A 24,094-nucleotide genomic window follows, 5' to 3' on the forward strand; every position below is an offset into this window, starting at 1 on the left:
TAATGCTCTGTGCAAAACTCTACCAGGCAGCTTCCTCTTTCATTCCTTACTCCCATTCCATATTCATCTACTACGTTTCCTTCTCTTCCGTTCTCCACTATGGAGTTCCAGTCACCCACGACTATTAAATTTTCGTCTCCCTTCACTATCTGAATAATTTCTTTTATCTAATCATACATTACATCAATCTCTTCGTCATCTGTAGAGCTAGTTGGGATATAAACTTGTACTACTGTGATAGGTGTGGGCTTTGTGTCTATCTTGGCCACAATGATGCGTTCACTATGCTGTTTGTAGTAGCTTACCCACACTCCTATTTTTTTATTCATTAGTAAAACTTATCCCGCATTATTCCTATTTGATTTTGTATTTAGAACCCTGTATTCACCTGACCAAAAGTCTTGTTCCTCCTGCCACCGAACTTCACTAATTCCCACTGTATCTAACTTTAACCTATCCATTTCCCTTTTTAAATTTTCTAACCTACCTGCTCGATTAAGGGATCTGACATTCCACGCTCCAATACGTAAAACGCCAGTTTTCTTTCTCTTGATAATGACGTCCTCTTGAGTAGTCCCCTCCCGGGGATCCGAATGGGGGACTATTTTACCTCTGGAATATTTTACCCAAGAGGATGCCATCATCATTTAACCATACAGTAAAGCTGCATGCCCTTGGGAAAAATTACGGCTGTAGTTTCCCCCTGCTTTCAGCCGTTCGCAGTAGCAGCACAGCAAGGCCGCTTTGGTTAGTGTTACAAGGCCAGATCAGTCAATTATCCAGACTGTTGCCCCTGCATCTGCTGAAAAGGTTGCTGCCCCTCTCCCCCCTGCGGGTTCGGAGGTCAGAATAGGCCCGCGGTATTCCTGCCTGTCGTAAGAGGCGACTAAAAGGAGTCTCAAACGTTTCGGCCTTATGTGATGGTCCCCTGTCAGGTTTGACCTCCACATCTCAAAATTTTTCTGAAGAGCGAGCCAATTGGGGAAGGACGCCTTACTTGATGCATAGTGTCCATCTAGCGATCAGACCTTTCGCCAGCTTCTTTGTCATTGCATTGCAGTCCTGCCCGCTCTCCATCTCTTGGGCATGGATACGTTCCTGCATGCACCTTCCACCTTGTGCTGTGCAGTGCCACTTTCTGCACTGATGGCAACCATGGACCACATGTCACCTAACATTCAGCACGGTAGCCAGTCGGTTGTGGTGGGGCCGCCATGTACCCTGTTGGTTGTAGCCCCCTGACAACACAGGGATCGCTCTACTGATGCCTGCGCCGTTAACTCCCCACGTATGCCAAGAAGTAGATGCCCGTCTCCCTGGGGCATCAGGACTCCCGGCAATGGCCATCCTGCCAGATGGCTATTGCTGCGGCTGGGTGGCACCCGTGGGGAGGGCCCTTGGTCGGAGTAGGTGGCATCAGGGCGGATGACCCGCAATGAAGCGTGGTACATCATCTCTCGGTGGCGGCCAGCCGCCAGCAGTCTCTAAGCGTTCTCGGGCTCAATTTAATGCTCAGAAGTACGATCCGAAAACGTTCCCCTCTCTGGCCACGCCGTGGGAAGAGCGTAAGTCTCAGGATGGAGGTAACAGTTGTTCTCCCCGATTCTTAGTTTGCACAAGAGCTGATGGGGAGTCTTTTCTATCCACAAAGCCTCAGTTCTTCGTCGAGCTTTTAGAGGACAAGTTTGGGGAGGTGGAGGGCTTGTCCAAAATGCGCTCTGGGTCAGTACTGATACAAACGGCATCCTCCGCCCAGTCACACAGGTTACTTGCTTGTGACAAGTTGGGGGATGTTAACGTTACCATTACACCACATAAGAGTCTAAATATGGTCCAGGGTGTTATTTTCCATAGGGACCTACTTTTGCAGGCTGATGACGAGCTGCGCGCCAACTTAGAGCGTAGAGGTGTTCATTTCGTCCAGCGCGTTCATCGGGGTCCGAAGGACAATCAGGTTGCTACCGGTGCCTTCATCTTGGCCTTCGAGGGTGATACATTACCGGAGAAGGTCCAGGTGATGGTCTACTGTTGTGACGTCAAGCCCTATATCCCTCCCCCGATGCGGTGCTTTAAGTGCTGGAAGTTCGGCCATATGTTTTCCCACTGCACTTCCAGCCTCACATGTCGAGATTGCAGACGCACATCACATCCCAATACTCCATGTGCCCCGCCTCCCATCTGTGTCAACTGCGGAGAGCATCATTCACCTCGCTCGCCTGACTGCAAAGTCTTTCAGAAAGAGCGCAAAATCATGGAATATAAGACCTTGGACCGGCTGACCTATACTGAGGCCAAAAGGAAATATGACAGACTCCATCCTGTGAGAATGACATCTTCTTACGCAGCTGCTACAACAACTGTGCTAGCCCCATCAGTTTCGAGACTTCCAGCCAGCTCGATGAGCGGTACGACTCCTCCTGCCCCCTTGCCCGTGGGGGGGCTCTACTCAACCGGTTGCTCCTGCACCACCTACCTCAGGAGCAACATCCTCCCACTCATCAGGGACGTCCGTCCCCACTTCTCAGCCGGAGAAGCGTCTAACTTCTTTGGCTACTCTCGCCCGTAAGGGTTCCCTTGGGTCCCTCCCTTCCCAGGCTTCCACCAGCGGGAAGGATGACAGCCAACAGTGGCATAAGTTGCCACCAGCGGCCGGGCGTAGGGCTTCACGATCCTCCTCCGTCCCGGAGACTGAAACGGTGAAGCCTTCCCAGCCGGTGAAACCCAAGGTTCAGCGAGAGAAGTCAAAGAGAAAGACCTCTAAGGCCAAAGTACTTGCTGTGGCACTGACCCCACCGCACCCTTCGGGCTCTGCGTCTGAGGATGAGGTCGAGATTCTGGCGTCCGCTGAGGACCTTGATCTTGCCAGTCCCTCAAACGCCATGGATGTCACTCGCGCGGGTACTGAATCAGTGGCAGTGAGTGAACAAGCGGCGTAAATTGCCTTCCCAGTCCCTTCACGCCTTTCTCAGCCATGGACAATACCATCCTCCAGTGGAACTGCAGCGGTTTTTTCCACCATCTAGCTGAGCTCCGACAACTTATCAGCCTTCACCCTTTCTTCTGCAGTGCTCTTCAGGAAACTTGGTTTCCAGCAATGCGAACCCCCGCCCTCCGTGGCTATCGGGGTTATTATAAGAACCGGGCAGCTTATGAAAGGGTGTCTGGTGGCGTCTGCCTCTATGTCCTTCACACTCTGCACAGTGAGTCTGTCCCTCTCCAAACACCTTTAGAGGCTGTCGCTGTTCGGGTGTGGACGCCACAGGCTGTTACCGTCTGCAGTCTTTACCTTCCAACGGATGGTGATGTCTCGCAGCATGTCCTGGCTGCGCTGATAGCCCAATTGCCGCCACCTTTCTTGCTACTGGGCGACTTCAACGCCCATAACCCTCTGTGGGGTGGGTCAGTGGCAACAGGTCAAGGCGCCACCATTGAGCATTTATTGTCGCAGCTCGATCTCTCGATTTTAAATAATGGTGCCTTCACACACTTCAGTGTGGCGCATGGCACATACTCCACCATTGACCTTTCGATCTGTAGCCCTAGCCTCTTACCGTCTGTCCAATGGAGTGTGCATGAAACCTGTGTGGTAGTGACCACTTTCCGATCTTTCTGTCACTACCACAGCGTCACTCTTCTGGGCGCCCTAGCAGGTGGGCTATGAATAAGGCTGACTGGGACTTGTTCTCCTCCACTACCGCTATTGAGCCTCTCCCCAATGATGACATTGATGCGGTGGTTCAATCAGTCACCACCGGCATCGTTACTGCTGCCGAATCTGCCATTCCCCGTTCTTCTGGGTCCACTCGGCGGAGGGCTGTGCCTTGGTGGTCGCCTGAGATCGCTGAAACGATTAAAGATCGCCAGCGGGCGCTCCAGTGTCACAAGCGATATCCCTCCATAGACCACCTTATCGCCTTCAAACGTCTGCGTGCGCGGGCCCGCCTCCTTATCCGCCAAGGCAAGAAGGAGTACTGGGAGCGGTATGTGTCCACCATTGGCCTCCATGTCACTCCATCGCAGGTCTGGGCCAAGATTCGACGCGTCTACGGCTATCGGACCCCTGCCAGTGTCCCTGCGCTCTCACTGAATGGAGCAGTTTTTACTGACTCCGACGTCATTGCAAACCGCTTAGCAGAGCATTTTGCTATGAGTTCCACTTCTGCGAATTACCCCCAGGCCTTCCGCTCCATTAAAGAGCGGATGGAACGTCGGAGCCTTTCTTTTCGCACAAACACTTCTGAATCCTACAATGCTCCATTCAGTGAGTGGGAATTTCACAGTGCGCTTGCCCTGATACCGCTCCCGGGCCCGATCGCATCCACTGTCAGATGCTGAAACACCTTTCAGTGGACTGCAAGCGACGCCTCCTCGACCTTTACAACCGTTTCTGGGTCGAGGATGAGTTTCCGTCGCAATGGCGGGAGAGCATTGTCATCCCCGTTTTGAAACCGGGCAAGAGCCTTTTGGAGGTGGACAGCTACCGCCCCATTAGCCTCACCAACGTTCTTAGTAAGCTTCTTGAACGGATGGTGAGCCAGCGCTTGAATTGGGTACTGGAGTCTCGGGGCCTTCTGGCTCCGTCTCAGGGTGGGTTCCGTAAAGGCCGCTCCGCCGCCGACAATCTGGTGATCCTGGAGTTGGCCATCCGTACTGCCTTTGCCCGCTGTCAGCACCTGGCAGCTGTCTTTTTCGACATGCGGAAGGCGTACGATACGACATGGCGTCATCACATCCTTTCTACGCTTCATGGATGGGGCCTTTGGGTCCCTCTGCCGATTTTTATCCGCAATTTCCTGTCGTATCGTACCTTCCGCGTGCAAGTCGCAGCCTCATATAGTTCCTCCCACGTCCAGGAGAACGGCGTGCCGCAGGGTTCTGTTTTAAGTGTCTGCCTGTTTTTAATAGCCATTAACGGGCTCGCTGCGGCCGTGGGAAATTCTGTCTCCGCTTCCCTGTATGCTGACGACTTCTGCCTTTACTACAGCTCTACTGGCATTGCAGCTGTTGAACGTCAGCTACAGGGCGCTATCCGCAAGGCGCAGTCTTGGGCTGTAGCTCATGGGTTCCAGTTTTCGGCAGCCAAGACCTGCGTTATGTGTTTCTGCCGGCGACGTACTGTCCACCCGGAGCCGCAGCTTTCTCTTAACGGCGAACTTCTTTCAGTGGTGGAATCACACAGGTTTTTGGGGGTGGTTTTTGATGCCCGATTGACTTGGCTGCCTCATATCCGGCAGCTCAAACAAGCGTGTTGGCGGCATCTCAATGCTCTGCGATGTTTGAGCCACACCCGCTGGGGCGCCGACCGATCTACCCTGTTCCGGCTCTACCAGGCGTTAATCCAGTCTCGTCTGGATTATGGGAGCCTGGCTTATGGCTCAGCTTCCGCATCTGCATTGCAGGTGCTGGACCCAATCCTCCATAGCGGGATATGCCTTGCCACTGGTGCTTTCCGCACCAGCACTGTGGACAGCATACTAATGGAGGCAAGCATCCCTCCATTGCGGTTACGACGCCAACAATTACTGGCTGCTTATGCTGCCCATGTTTTTAGCTTGCCCGGGCATCCAAATTACCGTGTCCTGTTACCACAGTCAGTCGTCCATCTGCCAGACCGTCGGCCCCGGTCGGGTTGTCCGATCCCCGTACGCGTCAAGGAGCTTCTCTCCGGGCTTGGGTTTTTCCCTGTTCCACCTCCTTTCCGGGCACCTCTGCGTACACCCCCGTGGTGTGTTCCTCGCCCTTGCCTTCGGTTCGACTTGGCACAGGGCTCGAAGGACTCAGTCCCTCCAGAGGCCTTCCGCCGCCACTTTTATTCCCTCCTGGCCACGTATCAGGGCTCTGGAATTGTTTACACTGACGGTTCGATGGTTGCTGGTCATGTCGGGTATGCGCTAACTCTAGGGGACCATTCCGAAAAACGTTCCTTGCCGGATGGCTGCAGCGTTTACACTGCTGAGCTGGTCGCCATCTTTCGTGCCCTAGAGTATATCCGCTCCTGCTCAGGTGAGTCCTTCGTTATCTGTAGCGATTCCCTGAGCGGTTTACGAGCTCTCAACCAGTGTTTCCCTCATTCTCGTCTGGTGATGGCTATCCATGAGTCCCTGCATACTATTGCGCGTTGCGGCCGCTCTGTGGTCTTTGTGTGGACCCCTGGTCACGTCGGTATCCCGGGCAATGAACGTGTTGACCGCCTGGCCAAACAGGCCACCAGTGAACCCACCCTAGAGATTGGCCTCCCGGCGACTGATTTGCGAGCACTATTACGCCGCAAAGTTTTCGATTTCTGGGCCACTGAATGGCGCAACCTGCCCGTGCCAAGCAAACTCCGTCGTATCAAGGAGACGACGACTGTTTGGCGGTATCCATGCAAGCCACCCGCAGGGACTCAGTCGTCCTTTGTCGGCTCCGCATTGGCCACACCCGACTGACGCACAGTTATTTACTGTGTCGTGAGGATCCACCTCTTTGTCGTTGTGGGGCGTCCTTGACAGTGGTCCATATTCTGTTGGAGTGCGCCCTTTTAACTGTGCTCAGGCAGACTTTTGCGCTGCCTGATACGCTCCCTGCACTTTTAACTGACGACTCTACCATAGCGGACTTAGTTTTGCGTTTTATTCGGGCAGGGGGATTTTATCGCTTAATGTAAATGTGTGTGTTTTTTGTGTTGATTCTGGCCTATGGCCTACGATTTTAGTCTGCTTTTTTAATGCGTTTCTCGGTGGTTGACTTTTCCCTTTTGTCTCTATGGTCGGCCAACCACCGTCACACTTGGTGTGATTTTAATTTGATTTGTCTGTTCTTTGTCGGAATATTTCTTGTCCTGTGTCGTCTGCCGTCTTTCCTGTTGTTCGTTTTTATTCTGTTTGGGTGGTTTTAATTTTTTTTTTTTTTGGAAAAAGGGACCGAAGACCGTTGCAGTCTGGTCCCTTTAATCCCACAAATCAACCAACCATTGCTGCCCCTCTTCAGGAACCACACGTTTGTCTGGCCTCTCAACAGATACCCCTCCGTTGTGGTTGCACCTACGGTACGGTCATCTGTATCGCTGAGGCACTCAAGCCTCCCCACCAACAGCAAGGTTCATGGTTCATAGGAGTCCCATCACATTTGCAAAAGTTATAAATCCTGTAAATAAGTATATTCACCTGATTAAGAAGCACTTTATGTTTATTGCCGTCACCTGACATAGTTATTTGGAAATCACTCTAAAACATTTACAGATACACATTCACAGCTATACTGCTACATGAAAGTGACAGACATCTGGATGAATAATAAGTACTGCAATAGCGTAGCTTATAGGAGAGAGATTCTCGCAGTCTAGTTGTAACTCGCAGCTAGGTGCTTAGAGAGAGAATGAATGTCATGGACTGCTAACAGTTAATGGAGGGGGCTGTCTTCCTACATAAGGCAAACTATAGGTGACACTTCATTTGAAATTAAGAAAGGGAAATGCAGTTTCAACACTACACTAGGTAGTGGAAGCAAGCCTGAAGAACAACAAAAGCATCTTCATACGATTTGTGAACCTAGAAAAAATTTTCATCAATGTAAAATGGTGTAAGATGTTGGAAACTCTCAGAAAAATAGATATACACTGTAGGAAAATATCAAAAAGCAAAGCTCCACCACTCTGGCCACAGAAAGGCTATTTGGGCCTATCCGACTACTGTGTAATTCTCAGCCAGCGGTGTCTGTCATTTAGATCAAATGTGGATGGGCAGGGTTCAGCACACTGCTCTCCCAGCTGCTCTTAGATTTGCAGACCTTGGAGCAGCTACTCCTCAATCAGGTAGCTCCTTAATTGGCGTAATGAGGCTGAGTAGGCCACATTCCATTCCTTAACTAATTGCAGTGTGGACACTGGCAGTTGCGACTTAGCTGCAGTAACCAGCAATCACAATCTGAAGATACCGAGCAGTTGCCTTGAACAAATAATATGGGATTTACAAAATATGATCTGGCAGTATACCCGATTGCCTTATATTGAAATCTACTGGTAATGAACAAGAGGTTTTATTGAACTAAGGAAAATCCAGGATGGAATGTGCAATATTATGAAAAGGATAGTTGCTACTCACCTTATAGTGAAGATGCTGAGTCACAGGTAAGAACAACAAAAAGGCTGTCGGAACGTAAGCTTTCGGCCAACAAGGCCTTCATCGGAAATAGACAACATGCAGACAGACAGCTCATTGGTTGTCATGCCCACGTAGAATGCAGCACAGTGGTTGCAGCTTAGCTCGTAGATCACATTACTGGTTTCACTGGTAGCCTTGCTTTTGATGGGATAGGCCACACTTTTGAACAGATTGGAGTAGATGGTGGTGGCAGGATGTATGGGACAGGTCTTGCGTCTAGGTCTAACACAGGTATATGAGCCATAAGGCCAGGAGTCGGGAGCAGGGTTGTGCAGGGATGGATGAAGATATTGTGTAGGTTTGGTGGGTGGCAGAATACCACTGTGGGAGGGGTGGGAAGGATAGTGGATAGGAAATTCCTCATTTCAGGGCAAGACGAGAGGTAGAGAATGTGATTCAGTTACTCCAGTTCTGGGTGATAATGAGTCGTTAGGAGAATGCTCCTCTGTGGCTGGACGGTGGGACTTTGGGAGGTGGTGGATGTGATGAGAGATAAGGTACAGCAGATCTTGAGGTTCTGGAGGAATGTTGATAGGGTGTCCTCTTCCTTAATCCAGATCACGAAGAAGTCGCTGAATCTGAACTAGGTGAGGGGTTTGGGATTCTGGGTATTTAGGAAGGATTTCCCTAATGACTCTTGAACAGGTTGGCTCGGGATTGGTGCCATCTGGGTGCCCATAGCCATACCCAGCATTTGTTTGAAAGTGATGCCTTCAAAGGAGAAGTGATTGTGGGTGATGATATAGTTGGTGATGGCGACTATGGAGGAGGTTGTGGGTTTGGAATCCGTCGGGCATTGGGAAAGGTTGTGTTCAATAGTAGTAAGGCTGTGAGCATTAGAGATGAGTTTAAATGGAGGTGGCATCAGCAATGATGAGCAGGGCACCATGTGGTAAAGGAACAGGTACTGTGGAGTGTCGCTGGAGGAAATGGTTGGTATGTTTCATATAGAAGGTTAGATTGCGGACAGTAGGCTGAAGGTGTTGGTCTGCGGGAGCAGAAATTCTCTATGAGAGCAGAGTGTCTCTCAGTGGGGACGTAGTAACCAGACAAATGGGGTGTCCTGGGTGGTTGGGTTTATGGACTTTAGAAAGCATGTAGAAGGTAGGAGTGTGGGGTTTAGAAGAGAGAGAGACTGTGGGGGGAGGTTCTGGGATGGGCCTGAGGATTTGAGGAGAGACTGCAGATTCTGCTGGATTTCTGGAATGGGTTTACTGTGGCAGGGTTTATTGGTGGATGAATCTGACAGCTGGCGGAGTCCTTCTGCCAGCTAATCCATGTGCCTTCAACAACAGCTGTGGAACCTTTGTCGGCAAGTAGGATTATAAGATTGGGATCAGTTTCTAGCTAGTAGATTGTGGTTCTTTCTGCGGATGTAAGGTTAGTTTGCATGTTGAGGGATCTGGGGAATGGTGGTGTCGCAAGGTTCGAGGTTAGAAATTGTGGAAAGGCCAAGGCTACCTGTGAAATCAATCATGTGATCTACAAGCTAATCTGCAACCACTATGCTATATTCTCTGTGGGTATGACAACCAACAAGGTGTCTGCCTACATGAATGGCCACTGACAAACTGCAGCCAAGAAACAGCTGGACCACCACGTTGCTGAGAACACTTCCCACCATAACGTTCTTCCCTTCGATGACTGCTTCATGGCCTGTGCCATCTGGAACATTCCCAACAACACCAGCTTTTCTGAATTGCAATATATCTCATGTAACCTTTGTTAGTCATTGTCCTTACCCATTTAACTCCTTCCCTGTTCCTGTTCCAGCACTACGCAACCCTCTAGCCCACAAACACGTCCATAGTCTTTTTACTTCTCTTCTTTTCCACTACTACCACCCCCCATCCCCTCCCTCTGCCCTATGTATAACCTAGTGCCTGCACCCAGCTGCCCTATCCTCTCCTCACCTCATCCCTGTACTCTCCCTTAAGCAGCACTTTACCTTCCACCACCCCTATGCTGCTATCCCTCCCCCTGCCCACCCTGCCATCCTCCTTACCCCTGCCACCCAGTTACTTCTCCCATGATGTGCTGTTACTCGCAGTCTGGCATCAGCAGCCAGAGACAGTGGTGATGTGTTTGTGAGTTATGTTCACGGGAGTTTGTGTGTATGTTGTCTATTTCCGATTAAGGTCTTGTTGGCTGAAAACTTATTATCTCACAGACTTTTTGTTGTGCCTATCTGCGACTGAACAACTCTGCTGTATGGTGAGGAACAATAGATTTTAGTTTAAGAAACTACTTCATAATATGTGTATCTGGAACACAGCATTATACCAGTCAATCCTTTTGATACTCTTTAAGATTTTATATCACATTTTCTGATGTTCCAGGATTTCCCTTTCTTGAGGTATCACAGACAACCTGAGAAGAGTCTTCTGCTCGAAAATGGTGACTTTGCTGTGGTGTGTCTCGATTGTTATGAGACTCTGCGCACACAGTCTCTTGAATATGAGAGGTGGGGGTTGCCTGTAGAAAAGCGTGAATACAATTGGATTACACAACCACCACCACCTGAGGATTCGCCAGATGCTACTGTTGCGAGGTTGCCATCAGGAGAACGGTCAGAAAAATTGGTGAGTAGCAAATTAGATTTTAACTTCTACAGTAATGTTCAGATTGCTGCTGTTGCAGAAAAATGACTGGTTGCCATAGGTTTATAACTTTGTTATGGGTATTATGTGTCAGTATTGGCTACAGAGAACTTTATTTAGTCATAAATTAATAACTGTTATGTTTCATTAGATACACGTATGAAAGTTTTACGTAGTAATGTAACAGACAGTAATATGTTGAAAGTAAAGGCATTTTGAACTTCAGGAAACTAATATTCTGTTCTTTACCATACCAGATAGAAAAAGTTATTTGTGATGGTAAAGAGAGGGAAAATTATTTAGAAGCTAATCAAGAGTACACTTATTATCAGTGCTGTGTAAGTCATGCATGGTGATGTGTGAATCCCCTTAGGTCTTTTCTTTTCTTTCTCCCCCCCCCCCCCCCCCCCCCCCAATCCCCAATTGAAGGTAGACATGAAAAGGATTAATAAGTCATACAAGTCATTCAGATATAAAATGGAGCTGTATTCATCTACTCGTGTTGTGACTTAAGCAGTGAAGTACGTCACAGTCACTTGTGGGAAAATGGAGTGGAGATGGCTTGGCTATATACATGGCTGACACATTTATGTCTGCCATTTAGGTGTTACTGTGAACGAACAGTTGTGCCATACATTATTATTTGTTTACCTGCCAATAGAAGTGTGAAATAAAATGACATTTTGAGGAGACACTAACTACAATTTGGTGATGCAAGTGTGGGTAAAATCCTTGCGTTCAGTTGGTCACAGAAGTTTTGAAATGGTTTCACCAAATGAAAAATCATGGTGCCTGTCAGCTGTTGTCAGTGAAGACAATAAGCCCTGAGTGAGCTTGTGGAAGGTGATTGCTACATTACTGTTACTGAGATTGCATCACAGGTTGTGATGTCAGAAGTGTCTGTATAAGACACAGTTGGACATGGAAAAATGTCAAGCAAGGTGGGTTTCATGTCTTTTTCACCAAGGCACAAAAGAAAGGGACTAGCTTTGAAGAAGAAGAAGAGACGTTTCAGGACTGTATCATAACCTGTAATGAAAGCTGGGTCCATCACTTTATTCTTTAGACTGAGGGGAGAAGAGGTACCCACTAAGGCCAGTGTTCGACTGTCAGCTGGGAAAGTTTTGACAACTGTCATTTGGGGTTCATAAGGTGTATTTCTACTTGATTACCTGCATGAACAAAGGGCAATGAACATGGCCTACGACTGCAAGTTGCTGGATGATGCCAAGATTGCTTATTGCAACAAATGATGTGGGCAACCGATTTGGGGTGCCCTCTCCTGCATGACAATACGTGGCTGCGTGCAATGCAGCACAAGGGACTTAAAAAAATGGTGTAAAAGGCAGTAAAATGTAAAATGTGGGAAATAACGTTTTAAGCTGTGACAGTTATGTATAGGATACCCCCGTGCACTTTATATATGATATATGTACATAACAGGCATCAAAAGACTTGTCAGGGACGTGTTTATTATCTAATGAAGGTGTATTATCTAGTAAAAACCACTGATGTAACTGGAACTGATAACTGTCAGGGAAGTAGGAACATTTGACTCAATTTCATATCATAATCGATGTTTTTGAAAGCCTGCAGCTGTCATTCGTTATTTAAATAATAAAAATACTGCACTAGTTACGTATTTTTTTCATGCTTAGCCGGACACATTTCGAGAATTTTTTCGCGTTGTCAAGTGCAAATACGTAAATAAGTGTTTTGTGTGCTATTGGAATGTGTATTATTCTGCATCTCTTGCACTGTAGTCATATTTTTTAGGTTAACAGGTACTGTTCCTCATAGTTATGTAGAAAACCACCCACACGCACGCAAACTATGACTCATATTGTTCGTTTGTGTAACATCACAAAAAATACATACATAAATACTGCACTTGACAATGAGAATAAATTCTTGAAACACATCTTGCTCAGCATGAATAAAATACGTAAGCAGAGCTGCATTTAAACTAAAAACATTTGAGCAATGTAAAATGAATTACGGTATCAAGTGGCTCTCCAAGTGGCCATACGACGAAACATGCTAAATATGGTTCGACAGAGGTGCATAAGTAATAATTGTAGTATGAACACTGATTAATATTTTTGTACACCTAGCTCTTCAAACTAATAAAAAATATTAAAAACAAAATATCAAACATGTTTCACATTACCTTTATTTCATCTTTCAGAACGTTATTAATAGCTCTGCAGACTTCAGATGTAATTTTTGATATTACCTGGGTGGATGCTTTAAACAAATAGTGTAGACTTTTGTAACTGTCTCCAATTGCTAAATATCTTAGTGTTATTGCAAGACAATAATTAGTCGGTATAGCTTCTCTGAAGTCTGTATTTTTCTTCGAAATCATTTTTCGTTTTATTTCCTCCTCCTCCTCCTCTTCTTCTTCTTCTTCTTTTTTAATTTTAATTTTTATTTATAATAATTCCAATCCTAAAGAAAGCAAGTGATGACAGATGTGAAAATTACCGAACTATCAGTTTAATAAGTCACAGCTGCAAAATACTAACGCAAATTCTTTACAGACAAATGGAAATACTGGTAGAAGCCGACCTCGGGGAAGATCAGTTTGTATTCCGTAGAAATATTGAGGCAATACTTGACTCTACGACTTATCTTAGAAGAAAGATTAAGGAAAGGCAAACCTACGTTTCTAGCATTTGTAGACTTGGAGAAAGCCTTTGACAATGTTGACTGGAATACTCTCATTCAAATTCTAAAGGTGGCAGGGGTAAAATACAGGGAGCGAAAGGCTATTTGCAATTTGTACAGAAACCAGATGGCAGTCATAAGAGTCGAGGGGCATGAAAGGGAAGCAGTGGTTGGGAAGAGAGTGAGACAGGGTTGTAGCCTCTCCCCGATGTTATTCAATCTGTGTATTGAGCAAGCAGTAAAGGAAACAAAAGAAAAATTTGGAGTAGGTATTAAAATCCATGGAGAAGAAATAAAAACTTTGAGGTTCACTGATGACATTGTAATTCTGTCAGAGACAGCAAAGGACTTGGAAGAGCAGTTGAACGGAATGGACAGTGTCTTGAAAGGAGGATACAAGATGAACATCAACAAAAGCAAAACTAGGATAATGGAATGTAGTTGAGCTAAATCGGGTGATGCTGAGGGAATTAGATTAGGAAATGAGACACTTAAAGTAGTAAAGGAGTTTTGCTATTTGGGGAGCAAAATAACTGATGATGGTCGAAGTAGAGAGGATATAAAATGTAGGCTGGCAATGGCAAGGAAAGCGTTTCTGAAGAAGAGAAATTTGTTAACATCGAGTATTGATTTAAGTGTCAGGTAGTCGTTTCTGAAAGTATTTGTATGGAGTGTAGCCATGTATGGAAGTGAAACATGGACGATAAATAGTTTAGACAAGAAGAGAATAGAAGCTTTCGAAATGTGGTGCTACAGAAGAATGCTGAAGATGAGATGCTTAGATCACATAACTAATGAGGAGGTATTGAATAGAATTGGGCAGAAGAGGAGCTTGTGGCACAACTTGACTAGAAGAAGGGATCGGTTGGTAGGACATGTTCAGAGACATCGAGTGATCACCAATTTAGTATTGGAGGGCAGTGTGGAGGGTAAGAATCGTAGAGGGAGACCAAGAGATGAATACACTGAACAGATTCAGAAGGATGTAGGTTGCAGTAGGTACTGGGAGATGAAGAAGCTTGCACAGGATAGAGTAGCATGGAGAGCTGCATCAAACCAGTCTCAGGACTCAAGACCAAAACAACAATAATGACAGGTTAAGCGACAGGTTATGACAGACACAACCTCTACATCTGTCATGCTTGCTTCTCCAGAACAAACAAGCACACTCACGAGCATGTGGATAGTTCCCTAGCCAAGCATTTGTAGAGGCTTGGAGTTTGCGCCAAGCGTGTGGACGCAGCACCATGATGACCACAACAATCATGAAACTGCGTTTGCACTGTAGAGACTGTTAGGAAATGGTTATGATTGGTCATGATATCTTGATTCGAACGAACCTTATTATTCCCATCAGCCACTACGTCAAGTAGAGCTTGACAGTGGTGGGCGATATGGCACGAACTGTTCTGACTTTTACACATTTACTGGTTTCAATCTGCTGAGTAGAGTGCCCTGGTGTAAAGAAACTCAACCACGTAATATTTGTAAACACTACTGGATGGCCAACATGATGCCAGAGTCATTTTTTCTCCACAAACATTTTTTCGTAATGCGTAAATCTCGGGAAAACTATAAATATGTTGATGCAAAATCAGGTGCAAATAAATTAAGATCATGGGCATAGGAATTTTGACGGGACTGATAAAAAATGTTGTAAACGGCGGGAAAACGTTAATTCTGGGAATGTAAAAGCAGAGTTATACTGTAATTGGCTACTGGCAGCCAAAGCCTACCACCCATTGTTTGTCATCTTATTCTACCTATTAAAATAAGATAAAATCGAAGATTGAAATTTTTTGGCTACTTCATTTTTGAGTTATCAGCTTTTAAATTTCCTGAAATTGTGTGATTTTTGGCACGTTTGGAAACCTGGAAATGACCATATCTCAAAAAATATTTGACATTCACACCTGAATTTATACCATTTTATTCAGTTTATTATAGGTTTTAAAATATGTGTTATGTGACCAAATTCATTAAATTGCTAGACTTTCCCAAACCAAAACTTTCTTAAATTTTGAAAATTTCAGTATCGGATTTTTTTAACAAAAAGAAAAAGTATGTTATTTGCACACAGTTTGTTAATGTGTGTGCCGAATGTCATGATGGTATGATTGAAGGGAACATGTGAAGTAAATTTCATTTTACTGCTATTTGTTTTTCTGACAGTACCTCAACTGCACTTCGTTTGCAAGCTTTTACATTGAACTGTTGTTAAAATGAAATTATTGAGTACTAATTAAGCATACTTTGGTTTATCACTTTAAAATTGTACCAAACTATGCCATATAACAATTCACACAAATAATGTAATGGATAATATGCATTTTCCATTTGATATAACTTTAAATTTACAGTGGTGGTTGTGTACATATTTATAGGACAATAGTGTGTGTGTGTGGGGGGGGGGGGGGGTGCGCGCACGCGAATGCAGTAATTCGGTTCAGTAGAGATGAATCGTTGAGATGAAATTAGCAAAGCACTGGTGATGGAAAGAGGACCATGGTATTTTGTATATATGTAACTCCAAAGCACATGGGCTCAGACGATAAAGTGGCAGAAAACTGGCTGTGTCATGATTTAAAATGCTTATTGGCCCAAGAAAATGTTGAATCCCATATATTGAAATATGACAAGCACCAAGTGCACCCCACGAAGTGGAATATTGTACTTGTAATATTTTGACATGAGCATAACCAGTTCAGTGTTATATTGTGAAATTAGGCATTTTAAATCATGACATTGGCATATTTGTACTACCTCGTCACCTGAGGATTTTCACATAGAATGAAACCACTGGCTTCATAAATGCACATAAAATTATAATTGAAATGGTTTTTGAACCACTCATATTAATCAGTTATGGAAGTACAACATGATCAAATATTAACTTCATTCCAATTTTTTGAGTGCTAGCATGTATGCCTTCAGTCACTTATGTATGACAGATGATGAGCATGCAGCATAAAAAAGGAGCTTGTGAAATATTTTTATAAAGCCATAGCAGTCACAGGGAAGAAAAGCATTGTGCATTTATTCCTGTGAGCAAAGTCTTAAGGTAAAGCAAAAATTGTTTCTGACTTTAAGGATTTTGATGTTATAACATTCAAAGGGTCCAGATGCTGCATGTTTTTGAGTAGATCACAGGACTAGTTGCTTGCACCTATGATAACAAACAGTGGGTGGTTTCCTGCTTTTCGGGAATGAAAAAGGAGAAGTAAACTTTTTATTTACACATCGTTGTGGACCTACTCTTTCTCTTTCATAAAAGATAAATTGAGTGTAATTACAAAAACTTCATACTTCATAAATTAAGTCCCTCAGCTGCCACTGGAAGAATGTATTAACCTAGCAGAAGAGGAGCTGTGAAAAGCCTCAGATTATATTGGAAAAGATGTGTTGTTGCATCAGTTATGAAATTATTGCTTATGAGAAATAGGTTACATCATTTAAAAGAAAAATGCAATACATAATTGTAGATTCTAACAAGATTGTTAGTGGATCACCATTAACATATTTCTTGTTGAAGATGAATAAAAAATTTCTCTTTACAAGGTATTCAAATAACGCATTAAATAATAACAGCTACATCATTGTTTAATTAATAATATTACTGTATCTCTAAAATGAAGCTGTAATTAAGTAAATTATTCACAGTCTTTTTTTGAGCATGTGGTTTCATGGTGTATGTTAAAATATCTCCACAGTTAACAAGAAAAGTCAAATGGGGATTTAAATTTATGTGTATAATTCAGATAATGTAATAACTTGATTGATACTAAATAAAAAATTATGATTTGACAGTCTTATTTGGTTTTTGATATATTATGTTTTAGTAACAAGTCAAAACCCCTGCTGACTAGACACAAGGCACTGTGCTTACCAGTAAAATAAAATTTATTTTAATATATTCCCACTTGAATACCATCATGAAATTTGGTGCATGCGTTAACAAATAATGCACTAGTGACACTTTTTTTTAATTTTTTTTTCAGAACAAAATCCAATTTTGAAATTTTCTAAATTAAAAAATAATTTCATCTGGAAAAATTCAGCATTGTTAAGAATATCGTTAATTAGTACATACTTTTAAAGCTTTGAAGAAACTGAATAAAATGGTACAAATTTTAGGTCTGTAAGTCAAATAGTGTTTGAGATATGGTGATTTTAAGGTTTCAGAACATAACAAAAATTGCATAATTTTGGAAATTTTAAAAATTAATAGCTCAAAAAAATTAATTTGGAATTTTTCATGCAAACAACTACACTCCTGGAAATGGAAAAAAGAACACATTGACACCGGTGTGTCAGACCCACCATACTTGCTCCGGACACTGCGAGAGGGCTGTACAAGCAATGATCACACGCACGGCACAGCGGACACACCAGGAACCGCGGTGTTGGCCGTCGAATGGCGCTAGCTGCGCAGCATTTGTGCACCGCCGCCGTCAGTGTCAGCCAGTTTGCCGTGGCATACGGAGCTCCATCGCAGTCTTTAACACAGTGTGGACGTGAACCGTATGTGCAGTTGACGGACTTTGAGCGAGGGCGTATAGTGGGCATGCGGGAGGCCGGGTGGACGTACCGCCGAATTGCTCAACACGTGGGGCGTGAGGTCTCCACAGTACATCGATGTTGTCGCCAGTGGTCGGCGGAAGGTGCACGTGCCCGTCGACCTGGGACTGGACCGCAGCGACGCACGGATGCACGCCAAGACCGTAGGATCCTACGCAGTGCCGTAGGGGACCGCACCGCCACTTCCCAACAAATTAGGGACACTGTTGCTCCTGGGGTATCGGCGAGGATCATTCGCAACCGTCTCCATGAAGCTGGGCTACGGTCCCGCACACCGTTAGGCCGTCTTCCGCTCACGCCCCAACGTCGTGCAGCCCGCCTCCAGTGGTGTCGCGACAGGCGTGAATGGAGGGACGAATGGAGACGTGTCGTCTTCAGCGATGAGAGTCGCTTCTGCCTTGGTGCCAATGATGGTCGTATGCGTGTTTGGCGCCGTGCAGGTGAGCGCCACAATCAGGACTGCATACGACCGAGGCACACAGGGCCAACACCCGGCATCATGGTGTGGGGAGCGATCTCCTACACTGGCCGTACACCACTGGTGATCGTCGAGGGGACACTGAATAGTGCACGGTACATCCGAACCGTCATCGAACCCATCGTTCTACCATTCCTAGACCGGCAAGGGAACTTGCTGTTCCAACAGGACAATGCACGTCCGCATGTATCCCGTGCCACCCAACGTGCTCTAGAAGGTGTAAGTCAACTACCCTGGCCAGCAAGATCTCCGGATCTGTCCCCCATTGAGCATGTTTGGGACTGGATGAAGCGTCGTCTCACGCGGTCTGCACGTCCAGCACGAACGCTGGTCCAACTGAGGCGCCAGGTGGAAATGGCATGGCAAGCCGTTCCACAGGACTACATCCAGCATCTCTACGATCGTCTCCATGGGAGAACAGCAGCCTGCATTGCTGCGAAAGGTGGATATACACTGTACTAGTGCCGACATTGTGCATGTTCTGTTGCCTGTGTCTATGTGCCTGTGGTTCTGTCAGTGTGATCATGTGATGTATCTGACCCCAGGAATGTGTCAATAAAGTTTCCCCTTCCTGGAACAATGAATTCACGGTGTTCTTATTTCAATTTCCAGGAGTGTATTACTATATGTGTACAAAAAATTATCAAAATTTGAGATGTCAGAAACCAGACCATTGAATGGTTCAACATGGCCTGACCCTTTTTATATTATGTCCATCAGAAAATTAGCAAATTCATGAAATCTCAGAGCACTATGCTACTCAGTAAGATAAAGTGTTAGAGGTTATTTCTGTATTAAAGAGTTCATGAAAGTTCACAGAATTTGTTGTATTCACAAAAAATGACAGTACACTATGAATCATACACATAGTCCTGGATGGCTAATATATAATCAGTGTTGTGACTTCTGAAACCATATGCTGGAGATACATCCCAGAAAATTCCAGTTCCTTATAATTATAACGTCATTTAAATATTTCATAACTTAAATTGCACTTCGTGGAAAATACCTTCTGGAAAACAAATTTTATCTAACTTAGAATCTTAATTTTGCTGAAGTGTTCATCCATTTTTCAGTGCATTACCTTTCCCAGAATTGTAGAGAAAGTTTTTAACATTGAAAGTGGTTGATAATTGATAACATGTATGTTAATTCCCTTCTGATCAATGAGTTTAAAAATAGCACACTTTAATATTTTGGGGAAAATTTCTTGTGTTAATGATCAGCTATATCAGGACAAGGTGCTTGCAGTACTTTGCTTTAAATCATTGTAAATTGTGCTTATTGGATGTGTGCTATTTGACAGCATCATATCACATACACATGCCTCTGTGTGTTGTCCAATGCAAAGATGACTTACATCTGAAATTTTGAATTTATGGCTACTTTGTACATAAGGGAGAATGTCTCTCTCCACATTACTTCTAAGTCTATAACCTGTTGGCCTTATGTAAAATTAAGTGTGTGTGTGTGTGTGTGTGTGTGTGTGTGTGTGTGTGTGTGTGTGTGGAGCCTCACTCCTGTGTGCATGCATTGCGTGTTAAGTAGAGAGAGATAACAGCAGTTACCTTAGAAAGATCAGTAACAGATATCAGGATTTCTTAGAGACGCAGAGAATTGATCAGCCACTGACTACTTTAGTTCTTCTGTTAAAACAAGGATTCTTGCAAAATAAGGAAAAATTAATAGATGACATACTCACATTCATTCTGTTGTGGAAGATAATATGTAATTTTTTATTAGAAACCAACTACCAACCTGGGAACTCGCATTGTGGTGCCACATCAGTATGTGCACATGTTTTAGAAGCATGAGAAGACAACACTTACCTATCTTACAGTGCCTCTGTGTTAGTTCTTTTATCCAGTTAGCTCTCTTTCTACAGTGCCCGTTGGTCCATTGCATATGTTGGAAGTGAGCATACTTAAAATTTGCTTGCAAGATTAGAAGAAAAAGATAAGATTGTGAAACATTTGTAAAAACAAGAAAGAAGTTGATTTGTAGTGGAGAAAAACTTAGGAAATCTAACAATAATGATTTGTATCTCATTGAACTTATCAGTGGAGTTCTTCTGCTATACAGTCTTAGTGACTGGAATATGCAGTGGGCAATAATGAGGATGTTGTAATGGACACTGGAGTAATTGGTCCATTTTCTCCTTGTTTTATTATTTACTAGTGTTTTACTAGAAAATACTGCCACAAAAAAGTGTTTAACAAGGTAATACTTCATTACATTAGATCAGTGCTAGATCTGGCCAGTGGAGCCTGTTAAGGGCAAGTAAATCTGATTTTCCTATTGGTGGATTCCATCTTGTGGTAATTCACTGTGTGACCACCTAGATGTTGGACACCAGCTGACGTCTCCAACATCAACCGGCAGCACACGACTGGCACATACATACTCTGTGTTTACTATTGTGATGCATCACCACCAGGGAGAGACACCGCAGCCAATTGACAGTGCACGACAGCTCTGCAGGCACCTCCCATTGCCACCTGTGTCACACAGTCCAGTGATGTGTCTCAGCCTGCTCTCACTAATCATGCTATTTACTGTGGTAGCTACAACTGTACTGTACCTGTCTTGCCATGTTGCTACACGACACATTGTATCTGCTGTGAACTAATTTCCTGTGAATTCCTTGAAATATATTTGCTCTGGAGATGGTGTCTCATGTGGTGGTCTTTCTATTTTTGTTGTTTTTAACAACATAACTGCCGACAATTGTGGTCATTTTTCATGTTTGTTACATAACATTGGACCCTGCGCAATACGCTACCTTACCAGGTGTGTCCATGGAAGTCATGCTAAAGCAGTTTCTTCAACAGCAGTTAGAGGGACAGAAATGCCAGGAAGCCCGTGTTGTCTGTGTTGCTCTCCTGGCAGTAAGCTACAACTCCACCACCATTCCTGTCTTACGATGAGACGACAGAAGAATGGGAAGCATATGAAAAGCATTTCCCGCAGGTTAGTTTTCAGGGGGGGGGGGGGGGGGGGGGGGTGGGGGCAGGGCAGGGCAGGGCAATGCCCCAGCAACCTTCCAAAGATTCCTCTAGCAACTGCTGAAAGATGGTCGCTGCATAAATTGTCTAGATGGCGTTGTGATGACGGGGGGGCACAATGGAAGATCACTTTGGAAACTTACAGCAGCTGTTTCACACCAACCAGTCCACAGGTCTTAAGTGCAATCTCGAGAATCTCTCTCTCTCTCTCTCTCTCTCTCTCTCTCTCTCTCTCTCTCTCTCTCTCTCTCTCTCTCTGTCCCCCTCCCTCCCTCCCTCCCCCCCCACCCTCACCACCTCTCCCACTCTTTCCCCCCCTCTCTCCCTCCCTCAATCCCCCTCCCCTCCTCCCTTTCTCACCTCCCCCGCAACTACCGTTGGTTGAATACCAGTAGCGCGTCATCTCTCCCGAAGGTATTAAGCTCACACAGAAGCTGGTCAAAGCCCTCATCACACTTCATCGTCCCACAAATTTAAGGGAGCTACAGTCCTTCTTGGGAAAAGTAATGTATTAAGGAAAGGTTTTCATAGGCCTGCTGCCGATTGTGCACCCACTCAACAACTTGTGGAAGAAGGACATGCCTTTTGTAGGGTACGAGGCTGCTATCGGCACCATATCTCATCACATTTCAAAAGGGCAAACAGCTAGAGGCAGTGGCGAACATTTCTGAATGATGTCTTAAGGGGCTGTCCTGCACATTGAGTTGTGGACAGCTCTGAAGATTTGATTGCATTTGCATCAAAGAAGTTCAGTATCATGCAGAAGGGGTATTCACAGATGAAAAAAGAGCCTCACATGAACATCTTTGTGCCAAAGAAATTTCATATATTTCTGTTTGGGACAAAGTTTCATTTCTTTACAGATCATAAGCCATTAATCTCCCTCTTTGGTCCTGCAGCAAAGCTACCCAAGAGGACTGCCTACCAGCTCCAGTGCTGCACACTCTTTCTCAGCAGTTATAATTACAAAATCCCCTTTAGTATTCCACTCAACATGCCAGTGTGGATGCCCTGCCCCATCTCCCAATGAGCTCCAGTCTATAGCTCAACCAAGATAAGATCTTGTGCTTACCGTTGGATGAAAAGGCTCAACAGGCAATTGACACTTTTCCCATCAGGGGGTCTGTGTACTGTGGTACAGGTAATCGGGTTGGCTGGACTGCGTTTCTAGTTGGGACTCCAACCCATTGTAACATTAATTCAACCTCTGCCACTGGCTTATACTAGTGGATGTTATTATCCTACTAACCATGGATAAGTGGTCTGCGTGGGTAGTCCCGCCAGAAACTCTGCACCTGACAATCTTACAGCTCTTGCACCAAGGTTAGAGGGACAACTCGCAAATTAAAGTGCTCGCCCAGCGCCATGTTTGCTGGCCAGGCATAGATCGGCAGGTTGTAACACCTTGTCCACAACTACCATCAGTTTGACCATCAACAGGTGGCTCTTTGCCAAACGCCCTCATACTGTCCAAAACCCTCAATCCCATGGGAGTAGGTTCATGTCGACTTCACAGGCCTCTCCTGAATACTAGCTGACTGATTGTCCCTTGTGTGTACTCCAGATTTCCATACATGGTCAGCTGTTGGTCCACAAGTGCAGAGGTTATGGTCACACCACTCAGCAGAATTTTCAGCATTGAAGGATGTCCTCTCATGTTGGTGTCGGACAATGGACCACAGTCATCACTTGCTGTCTCTGCACTTCTACTCGCAATCCAAAGGTGAAGCCGAAAGACTTGTGTGAACTTTTAAAACACAGCTGAAGAAATATGTGCCATGCTCATACAGATGAAGTGTTAACCATTTTTTTTTTTAATTCCTACTGGTCGACACTGAGAGGGGGAAGATCTAGCAGAATTCCACTTTGGCTGTCAGCTCCGCATGCTCCTCCATCTTGTGCTGCCAACACCTGTGGAGTTGTCTGCAGCCCACTTCTGGCCAGGCACCTGTGTGCGGGTTCGGGGCTTTGGGCGCCAGAACAAGTTGATTCCAGCGATCTTCCGGCAGCAGCTGGGACACTGCATGCTCACTCTGGCCAAGGGGGACCAGATGGTGACACACTATAATCAGCTCTGCCTGCTGCAGGGAACCCAGCAGCTGATGCCGGCCTCTGGGCCATCCTCCAGACACACATCGCAGCAATGCCACCTTTCATTTCTCTTTTGCCAGGCCCTCTGTTATCTTCCTTCCTGCTCCTCAGCTGTTCCTTCCTTCTGATTCTCAGTCCTCTTTACCAATCTCGACCATGCCCTCATGTCCCTCTGTTTGTAGGCCGCCTGAGATGGAACGGGTGTCAGAAGAAGATAGGCTGCGGTAACGGCACCAACCCTACCTCTACAGGTGTGTTCCATACCAAGTCCAGATATGTACATGGAGTGGCCTCCGCAACCAGCATTGGAGCCACCAAGACTCTAGACTGCACCAGTAAGTGGGGACCTTCTGGCCGTACACTCCCATCTGTGCTGACTGGGATCTGGTAAAATTGAAGGGGCCATCCAATGCTTCCGAAGACATTGGCCCAGTTTGGAGTTCTGCCTGGGCACCCAGCTCGGTGGGGATCGACTCGCTGATGTGGAGCTTGCCATCTCCCCATGGAAGGAGGGATGTGATAGCCCACTGG

At 45.3% G+C, this 24,094-nt stretch overlaps 1 protein-coding gene across 1 annotated transcript in view; it reads left to right on the forward strand.

Annotated features, from left to right (window-relative positions):
* LOC124803015 overlaps nucleotides 1–24,094 on the forward strand; it is a 625,123-nt gene that overhangs the window by 111,265 nt on the left and 489,764 nt on the right. Inside the window, exon 7 of the mRNA XM_047264121.1 lies at nucleotides 10,481–10,723. Coding sequence (XP_047120077.1) covers nucleotides 10,481–10,723 — 243 coding nt within the window. The remainder of the gene's footprint in view (nucleotides 1–10,480; nucleotides 10,724–24,094) is intronic.

This window comes from Schistocerca piceifrons, chromosome 6 (assembly GCF_021461385.2).
Source record: "Schistocerca piceifrons isolate TAMUIC-IGC-003096 chromosome 6, iqSchPice1.1, whole genome shotgun sequence".
Taxonomy (NCBI): Eukaryota; Metazoa; Arthropoda; class Insecta; order Orthoptera; family Acrididae; genus Schistocerca; species Schistocerca piceifrons.